Here is a 13859-nt window from a genome sequence, read left to right as displayed (position 1 = left end):
AAATGAATCAAGCAGTGTTTAATCAATCAACGTCTATATATATAGAGGGCTGACCTTCAGAGTGGTGGGACAGAATGAGGAGGCTGACACAAGATGCTCCAGCCCCTGACCCGAATATGGTTATTCTCTCAGGGTCTCCTCCAAAATGGCCGATGTTCTCCTCCAGCCAGCGAAGAGCTTGAATCTGGTCCAAGAGCCCGTAATTACCTTTTGCTGCCTGTTCTCCAGTACTCATGAAGCCTATGAGATGAGAGAGAATAGAAAATCATTGTGTTAGATCATCACAAACTACACTTTCACAATACTACTAAGAATAGCACTAACGGGAATTGAATGACAGTATCATAAGGCTGGAGGGTCGTCTCCATGTATCTGTAATTGCAGGGTCTTCTCTACACATGAGTATTAATTGAATAAAGTATTATATACACAGAGAGGATAGTGTCTGGACAGTGTTAGTAGTAGTCACATTACCCCATGTGTACACAATATAATAATGTAATGATGTGTTATATACACAGAGAGGATAGTGTCTGGACAGTGTTAGTAGTACTCGCATTTCTCCATGTGTACACAGTATAATAATGTAATGATGTGTTATATACACAGAGAGGACAGTGTCTGGACAGTGTTAGTAGTAGTCACATTACCCCATGTGTACACAATATAATAATGTAATGAAGTGATATATACACAGAGAGGATAGTGTCTGGACAGTGTTAGTAGTACTCACATTTCTCCATGTGTACACAGTGTAATAATGTAATGAAGTGTTATATACACAGAGAGGATAGTGTCTGGACAGTGTTAGCAGTAGTCACATTACCCCATGTGTATACAATATAATAATGTAATGATGTGTTATATACACAGATTGGATAGTGTCTGGGCAGTGTTAGTAGTAGTCACATTACCCCATGTGTGCACAATATAATAATGTAATGATGTGTTATATACACAGAGAGGATAGTGTCTGGTCAGTGTTAGTAGTAGTCACATTACCCCATGTGTACACAATATAATAATGTATCAAAGTGTTATATACACAGAGAGGATAGTGTCTGGACAGTGTTAGTAGTAGTCACATTACCTCATATGTACACAATATAATAATGTAACAAAGTGTTATATACACAGAGAGGATTGTGTCTGGACAGTGTTAGTAGTAAAGTCGCATTACCCCATGTGTACACAATATAATAATGTAATGAAGTGATATATACACAGAGAGGATAGTGTCTGGACAGTGTTAGTAGTACTCGCATTTCTCCATGTGTACACAGTGTAATAATGTAATGAAGTGTTATATACACAGAGAGGATAGTGTCTGGACAGTGTTAGTAGTACTCGCATTACTCCATGTGTACACAATATAATAATGTAATGATGTGTTATATACACAGAGAGGATAGTGTCTGGACAGTGTTAGCAGTAGTCACATTACCCCATGTGTATACAATATAATAATGTAATGATGTGTTATATACACAGAGAGGATAGTGTCTGGACAGTGTTAGTAGTAGTCACATTACCCCATGTGTACACAATATAATAATGTAATGAAGTGTTATATACACAGATTGGATAGTGTCTGGGCAGTGTTAGTAGTAGTCACATTACCCCATGTGTGCACAATATAATAATGTAATGATGTGTTATATACACAGAGAGGATAGTGTCTGGACAGTGTTAGTAGTAGTCACATTACCCCATGTGTACACAATATAATAATGTAACAAAGTGTTATATACACAGAGAGGATAGTGTCTGGACAGTGTTAGTAGTAGTCACATTACCCCATGTGTACACAATATAATAATGTAACAAAGTGTTATATACATAGAGAGGATAGTGTCTGGGCAGTGTTAGTAGTAGTCACATTACCTCATATGTACACAATATAATAATGTAACAAAGTGTTATATACACAGAGAGGATTGTGTCTGGACAGTGTTAGTAGTAAAGTCGCATTACCCCATGTGTACACAATATAATAATGTAATGAAGTGTTATATACAAAGATTGGATAGTGTCTGGACAGTGTTAGTAGTAGTCACATTACCCCATGTGTACATAATATAATAATGTAATAAAGTGTTATATACATAGAGAGGATAGTGTCTGGACAGTGTTAGTAGTAGTCACATTACCCCATGTGTACACAATATAATAATGTAATGAAGTGTAATATACACAGATAGGATAGTGTCTGGACAGTGTTAGTAGTAGTCACATTACCCCATGTGTACATAATATAATAATGTAATAAAGTGTTATATACATAGAGAGGATAGTGTCTGGGCAGTGTTAGTAGTAGCCACATTACCCCATGTGTACACAATATAATAATGTAATGAAGTGTTATATACACAGAAAGGATAGTGTCTGGACAGTGTTAGTCGTAGTCACATTACCCCATGTGTATACAATATAATAATGTAATATAGTGTTATATACACAGAGATGATAGTGTCTGGACAGTGTTAGTAGTAGTCGCATTACCCCATGTGTACACAATATAATAATGTAATGGTGTTATATACACAGAGAGGATAGTGTCTGGACAGTGTTAGTAGTAGTCACATTACCCCATGTGTACACAATATAATAATGTAATGACGTGTTATATACACAGAGAGGATAGTGTCTGGAAAGTGTTAGTAGTAGTCACATTACCCCATGTGTACACAATATAATAATGTAATGACATGTTATATACACAGAGAGGATAGTGTCTGGACAGTGTTAGAAGTAGTCACATTACCCCATGTGTACACAATATAATGATGTAATGAAGTGTTATATACACAGAGAGGATAGTGTATGTACAGTGTTAGTAGTAGTCACATTACCCCATGTGTGCACAATATAATAATGTAATATAGTGTTATATACACAGAGAGGATAGTGTCTGGACAGTGTTAGTAGTAGTCACATTACCCCAAGTGTACACAATATAATAATGTAATGAAGTGTTATATACACAAAGAGGATAGTGTCTGGACAGTGTTAGTAGTAGTCACATTACCCCATGTGTACACAATATAATAATGTAATGAAGTGTTATATACACAGAGAGGATAGTGTCTGGACAGTGTTAGAACTTAGAAGTAGTCACATTACCCCATGTGTACACAATATAATAATGTAATGAAGTATTATATACACAGAGAGGATAGTGTCTGGACAGTGTTAGTAGTAGTCACATTACCCCATGTGTACACAATATAATAATGTAATGAAGTGTTATATACAAAGAGAGGATAGTGTCTGGACAGTGTTAGTAGTAGTCACATTACCCCATGTGTACACAATATAACAATGTAATGATGTGTTATATACACAGAGAGGATTGTGTCTGGACAGTGATAGTAGTAGTCACATTACCCCAAGTGTACACAATATAATAATGTAATGAAGTGTTATATACACAGAGAGGATAGTGTCTGGACAGTGTTAGTAGTAGTCACATTACCCCATGTGTACACAATATAATAATGTAATGAAGTGTTATATGCACAGAGAGGATTGTGTCTGGACAGTGTTAGTAGTAGTCACATTACCCCAAGTGTACACAATATAATAATATAATGAAGTATTATATACACAGAGAGGATTGTGTCTGGACAGTGTTAGTAGTAGTCACATTACCCCATATGTACACAATATAGTAATGTAATGAAGTGTTATATACACAGAGAGGATAGTGTCTGGGCAGTGTTAGTAGTAGTCACATTACCCCATGTGTACACAATATAATAATGTAATGATGTGTTATATACACAGAGAGGATAGTGTCTGGACAGTGTTAGTAGTAGTCACATTACCCCATGAGTACACAATATAATAATGTAATGATGTGTTATATACACAGAGAGGAAAGTGTCTGGACAGTGGGCCTGATTCAGAGCCGCTCGTAAGCGGCCGCTCGTTCATTCTGACCGATGTTCGCTCATCTGCGCATGCGTACGGATTGTAATACGCTTGCGCGAACCAGTCAGTGCAGCCGAAAATCGTTTGTTCGCTATATAGCGAATGCCTGCTACTTTGAGTGACAGGATGAGGCATATGTGGGTGGTAACAAGGGAAGGGGCTTGAAAACGGGGAGTGGAGATCCGAACGCAGGTTTGCCTAAAGGTCAAAACGGGCGTTTTAAGGGTGTGCATAATTAATACAGCAGCGTCATTGACCACGTCACTGGGTTATTTTAAAGTCAAAACTGCTCGCAAGATTGCGGTAGGAAAAACCAACCACAAGAATAGTGAGCAGTTTATACGCTGGTCGATGTACTCGATTAATTTAATAAATAGAGGACATGACGTATGGTGAGAGCGGCCAGGGGGCGTATTTTTTAAAATTACAACCGCAAGTTTTGCTCGCTCGTTCAGACTTAGAGGCGTGAACAGACCGCAATGAGCGAACGGTTCATTTGAATAGCCACCCCTTGTTTTGGAACGAAAGACCGCAAATAGCGAGCGGCTCTGAATCAGGGCCAGTGTTAGTAGTAAAGTTGCATTACCCCATGTGTACACAATATAACAATGTAATGAAGTGTTATATACACAGAAAGGATAGTGTCTGGACAGTGTTAGTAGTAGTCACATTACCCCATGTGTACACAATATAATAATGTAACGAAGTGTTATATACACAGAGAGGATAGTGTCTGGACAGTGTTAGTAGTAAAGTTGCATTACCCCATGTGTACACAATATAATAATGTAACGAAGTGTTATATACACCGAAAGGACAGTGTCTGGTCAGTGTTAGTAGTAGTCACATTACCCCATGTGTATACAATATAATAATGTAATGATGTGTTATATAAACAGAGATGATAGTGTCTGGACAGTGTTAGTAGTAGTCACATTACCCCATGTGTACACAATATAATAATGTAATGTAGTGTTATATACACAGAGAGGATAGTGTCTGGACAGTGTTAGTAGTAGACACATTACCCCCTTGTGTACATAATATAATAATGTAATGGTGTTATATACACAGAGAGGATAGTGTCTGGACAGTGTTAGTAGTAGTCACATTACCCCAAGTGTACACAATATAATAATATAATGAAGTATTATATACACAGAGAGGATAGTGTCTGGACAGTGTTAGCAATAGTCACATTAACCTGTTAGTACATAATATAATAATGTAATGAAGTGATATATACAGAGAGGAAAGTATTTGGTCAGTGAAAGTAGTAGTCACATTACCCCATGTGTACACAATATAATAATGTAATGAAGTGTTATATACACAGAGAGGACATTGTCTAGACAGTGTTAGTAGTAGTCACATTACCCCATGTGTACACAATATAATAATGTAATGATGTGTTATATACACAGAGAGGATAGTGTCTGGACAGTGTTAGTAGTAGTCACATTACCCCATGTGTACACAATATAATAATGTAATGAAGTGATATATACACAGAGAGGATAGTGTCTGGACAGTGTTAGTAGTACTCACATTTCTCCATGTGTACACAGTGTAATAATGTAATGAAGTGTTATATACACAGAGAGGATAGTGTCTGGACAGTGTTAGCAGTAGTCACATTACCCCATGTGTATACAATATAATAATGTAATGATGTGTTATATACACAGATTGGATAGTGTCTGGGCAGTGTTAGTAGTAGTCACATTACCCCATGTGTGCACAATATAATAATGTAGTGATGTGTTATATACACAGAGAGGATAGTGTCTGGTCAGTGTTAGTAGTAGTCACATTACCCCATGTGTACACAATATAATAATGTATCAAAGTGTTATATACATAGAGAGGATAGTGTCTGGACAGTGTTAGTAGTAGTCACATTACCTCATATGTACACAATATAATAATGTAACAAAGTGTTATATACACAGAGAGGATTGTGTCTGGACAGTGTTAGTAGTAAAGTCGCATTACCCCATGTGTACACAATATAATAATGTAATGAAGTGATATATACACAGAGAGGATAGTGTCTGGACAGTGTTAGTAGTACTCGCATTTCTCCATGTGTACACAGTGTAATAATGTAATGAAGTGTTATATACACAGAGAGGATAGTGTCTGGACAGTGTTAGTAGTACTCGCATTACTCCATGTGTACACAATATAATAATGTAATGATGTGTTATATACACAGAGAGGATAGTGTCTGGACAGTGTTAGCAGTAGTCACATTACCCCATGTGTATACAATATAATAATGTAATGATGTGTTATATACACAGAGAGGATAGTGTCTGGACAGTGTTAGTAGTAGTCACATTACCCCATGTGTACACAATATAATAATGTAATGAAGTGTTATATACACAGATTGGATAGTGTCTGGGCAGTGTTAGTAGTAGTCACATTACCCCATGTGTGCACAATATAATAATGTAATGATGTGTTATATACACAGAGAGGATAGTGTCTGGACAGTGTTAGTAGTAGTCACATTACCCCATGTGTACACAATATAATAATGTAACAAAGTGTTATATACACAGAGAGGATAGTGTCTGGACAGTGTTAGTAGTAGTCACATTACCCCATGTGTACACAATATAATAATGTAACAAAGTGTTATATACATAGAGAGGATAGTGTCTGGGCAGTGTTAGTAGTAGTCACATTACCTCATATGTACACAATATAATAATGTAACAAAGTGTTATATACACAGAGAGGATTGTGTCTGGACAGTGTTAGTAGTAAAGTCGCATTACCCCATGTGTACACAATATAATAATGTAATGAAGTGTTATATACAAAGATTGGATAGTGTCTGGACAGTGTTAGTAGTAGTCACATTACCCCATGTGTACATAATATAATAATGTAATAAAGTGTTATATACATAGAGAGGATAGTGTCTGGACAGTGTTAGTAGTAGTCACATTACCCCATGTGTACACAATATAATAATGTAATGAAGTGTAATATACACAGATAGGATAGTGTCTGGACAGTGTTAGTAGTAGTCACATTACCCCATGTGTACATAATATAATAATGTAATAAAGTGTTATATACATAGAGAGGAAAGTGTCTGGGCAGTGTTAGTAGTAGCCACATTACCCCATGTGTACACAATATAATAATGTAATGAAGTGTTATATACACAGAAAGGATAGTGTCTGGACAGTGTTAGTCGTAGTCACATTACCCCATGTGTATACAATATAATAATGTAATATAGTGTTATATACACAGAGATGATAGTGTCTGGACAGTGTTAGTAGTAGTCGCATTACCCCATGTGTACACAATATAATAATGTAATGGTGTTATATACACAGAGAGGATAGTGTCTGGACAGTGTTAGTAGTAGTCACATTACCCCATGTGTACACAATATAATAATGTAATGACGTGTTATATACACAGAGAGGATAGTGTCTGGAAAGTGTTAGTAGTAGTCACATTACCCCATGTGTACACAATATAATAATGTAATGACGTGTTATATACACAGAGAGGATAGTGTCTGGACAGTGTTAGAAGTAGTCACATTACCCCATGTGTACACAATATAATGATGTAATGAAGTGTTATATACACAGAGAGGATAGTGTATGTACAGTGTTAGTAGTAGTCACATTACCCCATGTGTACACAATATAATAATGTAATGAAGTGTTATATACACAGATTGGATAGTGTCTGGGCAGTGTTAGTAGTAGTCACATTACCCCATGTGTGCACAATATAATAATGTAATGATGTGTTATATACACAGAGAGGATAGTGTCTGGACAGTGTTAGTAGTAGTCACATTACCCCATGTGTACACAATATAATAATGTAACAAAGTGTTATATACATAGAGAGGATAGTGTCTGGGCAGTGTTAGTAGTAGTCACATTACCTCATATGTACACAATATAATAATGTAACAAAGTGTTATATACACAGAGAGGATTGTGTCTGGACAGTGTTAGTAGTAAAGTCGCATTACCCCATGTGTACACAATATAATAATGTAATGAAGTGTTATATACAAAGATTGGATAGTGTCTGGACAGTGTTAGTAGTAGTCACATTACCCCATGTGTACATAATATAATAATGTAATAAAGTGTTATATACATAGAGAGGATAGTGTCTGGACAGTGTTAGTAGTAGTCACATTACCCCATGTGTACACAATATAATAATGTAATGAAGTGTAATATACACAGATAGGATAGTGTCTGGACAGTGTTAGTAGTAGTCACATTACCCCATGTGTACATAATATAATAATGTAATAAAGTGTTATATACATAGAGAGGAAAGTGTCTGGGCAGTGTTAGTAGTAGCCACATTACCCCATGTGTACACAATATAATAATGTAATGAAGTGTTATATACACAGAAAGGATAGTGTCTGGACAGTGTTAGTCGTAGTCACATTACCCCATGTGTATACAATATAATAATGTAATATAGTGTTATATACACAGAGATGATAGTGTCTGGACAGTGTTAGTAGTAGTCGCATTACCCCATGTGTACACAATATAATAATGTAATGGTGTTATATACACAGAGAGGATAGTGTCTGGACAGTGTTAGTAGTAGTCACATTACCCCATGTGTACACAATATAATAATGTAATGACGTGTTATATACACAGAGAGGATAGTGTCTGGAAAGTGTTAGTAGTAGTCACATTACCCCATGTGTACACAATATAATAATGTAATGACGTGTTATATACACAGAGAGGATAGTGTCTGGACAGTGTTAGAAGTAGTCACATTACCCCATGTGTACACAATATAATGATGTAATGAAGTGTTATATACACAGAGAGGATAGTGTATGTACAGTGTTAGTAGTAGTCACATTACCCCATGTGTGCACAATATAATAATGTAATATAGTGTTATATACACAGAGAGGATAGTGTCTGGACAGTGTTAGTAGTAGTCACATTACCCCAAGTGTACACAATATAATAATGTAATGAAGTGTTATATACACAAAGAGGATAGTGTCTGGACAGTGTTAGTAGTAGTTACATTACCCCATGTGTACACAATATAATAATGTAATGAAGTGTTATATACACAGAGAGGATAGTGTCTGGACAGTGTTAGAACTTAGAAGTAGTCACATTACCCCATGTGTACACAATATAATAATGTAATGAAGTATTATATACACAGAGAGGATAGTGTCTGGACAGTGTTAGTAGTAGTCACATTACCCCATGTGTACACAATATAATAATGTAATGAAGTGTTATATACAAAGAGAGGATAGTGTCTGGACAGTGTTAGTAGTAGTCACATTACCCCATGTGTACACAATATAACAATGTAATGATGTGTTATATACACAGAGAGGATTGTGTCTGGACAGTGATAGTAGTAGTCACATTACCCCAAGTGTACACAATATAATAATGTAATGAAGTGTTATATACACAGAGAGGATAGTGTCTGGACAGTGTTAGTAGTAGTCACATTACCCCATGTGTACACAATATAATAATGTAATGAAGTGTTATATGCACAGAGAGGATTGTGTCTGGACAGTGTTAGTAGTAGTCACATTACCCCAAGTGTACACAATATAATAATATAATGAAGTATTATATACACAGAGAGGATTGTGTCTGGACAGTGTTAGTAGTAGTCACATTACCCCATATGTACACAATATAGTAATGTAATGAAGTGTTATATACACAGAGAGGATAGTGTCTGGGCAGTGTTAGTAGTAGTCACATTACCCCATGTGTGCACAATATAATAATGTAATGATGTGTTATATACACAGAGAGGATAGTGTCTGGTCAGTGTTAGTAGTAGTCACATTACCCCATGTGTACACAATATAATAATGTATCAAAGTGTTATATACACAGAGAGGATAGTGTCTGGACAGTGTTAGTAGTAGTCACATTACCTCATATGTACACAATATAATAATGTAACAAAGTGTTATATACACAGAGAGGATTGTGTCTGGACAGTGTTAGTAGTAAAGTCGCATTACCCCATGTGTACACAATATAATAATGTAATGAAGTGATATATACACAGAGAGGATTGTGTCTGGACAGTGATAGTAGTAGTCACATTACCCCAAGTGTACACAATATAATAATGTAATGAAGTGTTATATACACAGAGAGGATAGTGTCTGGACAGTGTTAGTAGTAGTCACATTACCCCATGTGTACACAATATAATAATGTAATGAAGTGTTATATGCACAGAGAGGATTGTGTCTGGACAGTGTTAGTAGTAGTCACATTACCCCAAGTGTACACAATATAATAATATAATGAAGTATTATATACACAGAGAGGATTGTGTCTGGACAGTGTTAGTAGTAGTCACATTACCCCATATGTACACAATATAGTAATGTAATGAAGTGTTATATACACAGAGAGGATAGTGTCTGGGCAGTGTTAGTAGTAGTCACATTACCCCATGTGTACACAATATAATAATGTAATGATGTGTTATATACACAGAGAGGATAGTGTCTGGACAGTGTTAGTAGTAGTCACATTACCCCATGAGTACACAATATAATAATGTAATGATGTGTTATATACACAGAGAGGAAAGTGTCTGGACAGTGGGCCTGATTCAGAGCCGCTCGTAAGCGGCCGCTCGTTCATTCTGACCGATGTTCGCTCATCTGCGCATGCGTACGGATTGTAATACGCTTGCGCGAACCAGTCAGTGCAGCCGAAAATCGTTTGTTCGCTATATAGCGAATGCCTGCTACTTTGAGTGACAGGATGAGGCATATGTGGGTGGTAACAAGGGAAGGGGCTTGAAAACGGGGAGTGGAGATCCGAACGCAGGTTTGCCTAAAGGTCAAAACGGGCGTTTTAAGGGTGTGCATAATTAATACAGCAGCGTCATTGACCACGTCACTGGGTTATTTTAAAGTCAAAACTGCTCGCAAGATTGCGGTAGGAAAAACCAACCACAAGAATAGTGAGCAGTTTATACGCTGGTCGATGTACTCGATTAATTTAATAAATAGAGGACATGACGTATGGTGAGAGCGGCCAGGGGGCGTATTTTTTAAAATTACAACCGCAAGTTTTGCTCGCTCGTTCAGACTTAGAGGCGTGAACAGACCGCAATGAGCGAACGGTTCATTTGAATAGCCACCCCTTGTTTTGGAACGAAAGACCGCAAATAGCGAGCGGCTCTGAATCAGGGCCAGTGTTAGTAGTAAAGTTGCATTACCCCATGTGTACACAATATAACAATGTAATGAAGTGTTATATACACAGAAAGGATAGTGTCTGGACAGTGTTAGTAGTAGTCACATTACCCCATGTGTACACAATATAATAATGTAACGAAGTGTTATATACACAGAGAGGATAGTGTCTGGACAGTGTTAGTAGTAAAGTTGCATTACCCCATGTGTACACAATATAATAATGTAACGAAGTGTTATATACACCGAAAGGACAGTGTCTGGTCAGTGTTAGTAGTAGTCACATTACCCCATGTGTATACAATATAATAATGTAATGATGTGTTATATAAACAGAGATGATAGTGTCTGGACAGTGTTAGTAGTAGTCACATTACCCCATGTGTACACAATATAATAATGTAATGTAGTGTTATATACACAGAGAGGATAGTGTCTGGACAGTGTTAGTAGTAGACACATTACCCCCTTGTGTACATAATATAATAATGTAATGGTGTTATATACACAGAGAGGATAGTGTCTGGACAGTGTTAGTAGTAGTCACATTACCCCAAGTGTACACAATATAATAATATAATGAAGTATTATATACACAGAGAGGATAGTGTCTGGACAGTGTTAGCAATAGTCACATTAACCTGTTAGTACATAATATAATAATGTAATGAAGTGATATATACAGAGAGGAAAGTATTTGGTCAGTGAAAGTAGTAGTCACATTACCCCATGTGTACACAATATAATAATGTAATGAAGTGTTATATACACAGAGAGGACATTGTCTAGACAGTGTTAGTAGTAGTCACATTACCCCATGTGTACACAATATAATAATGTAATGAAGTGATATATACACAGAGAGGATAGTGTCTGGACAGTGTTAGTAGTACTCACATTTCTCCATGTGTACACAGTGTAATAATGTAATGAAGTGTTATATACACAGAGAGGATAGTGTCTGGACAGTGTTAGCAGTAGTCACATTACCCCATGTGTATACAATATAATAATGTAATGATGTGTTATATACACAGATTGGATAGTGTCTGGGCAGTGTTAGTAGTAGTCACATTACCCCATGTGTGCACAATATAATAATGTAGTGATGTGTTATATACACAGAGAGGATAGTGTCTGGTCAGTGTTAGTAGTAGTCACATTACCCCATGTGTACACAATATAATAATGTATCAAAGTGTTATATACATAGAGAGGATAGTGTCTGGACAGTGTTAGTAGTAGTCACATTACCTCATATGTACACAATATAATAATGTAACAAAGTGTTATATACACAGAGAGGATTGTGTCTGGACAGTGTTAGTAGTAAAGTCGCATTACCCCATGTGTACACAATATAATAATGTAATGAAGTGATATATACACAGAGAGGATAGTGTCTGGACAGTGTTAGTAGTACTCGCATTTCTCCATGTGTACACAGTGTAATAATGTAATGAAGTGTTATATACACAGAGAGGATAGTGTCTGGACAGTGTTAGTAGTACTCGCATTACTCCATGTGTACACAATATAATAATGTAATGATGTGTTATATACACAGAGAGGATAGTGTCTGGACAGTGTTAGCAGTAGTCACATTACCCCATGTGTATACAATATAATAATGTAATGATGTGTTATATACACAGAGAGGATAGTGTCTGGACAGTGTTAGTAGTAGTCACATTACCCCATGTGTACACAATATAATAATGTAATGAAGTGTTATATACACAGATTGGATAGTGTCTGGGCAGTGTTAGTAGTAGTCACATTACCCCATGTGTGCACAATATAATAATGTAATGATGTGTTATATACACAGAGAGGATAGTGTCTGGACAGTGTTAGTAGTAGTCACATTACCCCATGTGTACACAATATAATAATGTAACAAAGTGTTATATACACAGAGAGGATAGTGTCTGGACAGTGTTAGTAGTAGTCACATTACCCCATGTGTACACAATATAATAATGTAACAAAGTGTTATATACATAGAGAGGATAGTGTCTGGGCAGTGTTAGTAGTAGTCACATTACCTCATATGTACACAATATAATAATGTAACAAAGTGTTATATACACAGAGAGGATTGTGTCTGGACAGTGTTAGTAGTAAAGTCGCATTACCCCATGTGTACACAATATAATAATGTAATGAAGTGTTATATACAAAGATTGGATAGTGTCTGGACAGTGTTAGTAGTAGTCACATTACCCCATGTGTACATAATATAATAATGTAATAAAGTGTTATATACATAGAGAGGATAGTGTCTGGACAGTGTTAGTAGTAGTCACATTACCCCATGTGTACACAATATAATAATGTAATGAAGTGTAATATACACAGATAGGATAGTGTCTGGACAGTGTTAGTAGTAGTCACATTACCCCATGTGTACATAATATAATAATGTAATAAAGTGTTATATACATAGAGAGGAAAGTGTCTGGGCAGTGTTAGTAGTAGCCACATTACCCCATGTGTACACAATATAATAATGTAATGAAGTGTTATATACACAGAAAGGATAGTGTCTGGACAGTGTTAGTCGTAGTCACATTACCCCATGTGTATACAATATAATAATGTAATATAGTGTTATATACACAGAGATGATAGTGTCTGGACAGTGTTAGTAGTAGTCGCATTACCCCATGTGTAC

At 36.2% G+C, this 13859-nt stretch overlaps 1 protein-coding gene across 1 annotated transcript in view; it reads right to left on the bottom strand.

The window, feature by feature from the left end:
• The window catches only part of NLGN2 (neuroligin 2), a 410706-nt gene that overhangs the window by 11092 nt on the left and 385755 nt on the right, over positions 1-13859 (bottom strand). Inside the window, exon 4 of the mRNA XM_088466478.1 lies at positions 55-240. Coding sequence (XP_088322604.1) covers positions 55-240 — 186 coding nt within the window. The remainder of the gene's footprint in view (positions 1-54; positions 241-13859) is intronic.

Source organism: Taudactylus pleione, unplaced genomic scaffold, assembly GCF_031769625.1.
Source record: "Taudactylus pleione unplaced genomic scaffold, aTauple2 ptg003193l, whole genome shotgun sequence".
Lineage (NCBI taxonomy): Eukaryota > Metazoa > Chordata > Amphibia > Anura > Myobatrachidae > Taudactylus > Taudactylus pleione.
This window is presented reverse-complemented; position numbering and strand designations above follow the sequence as displayed.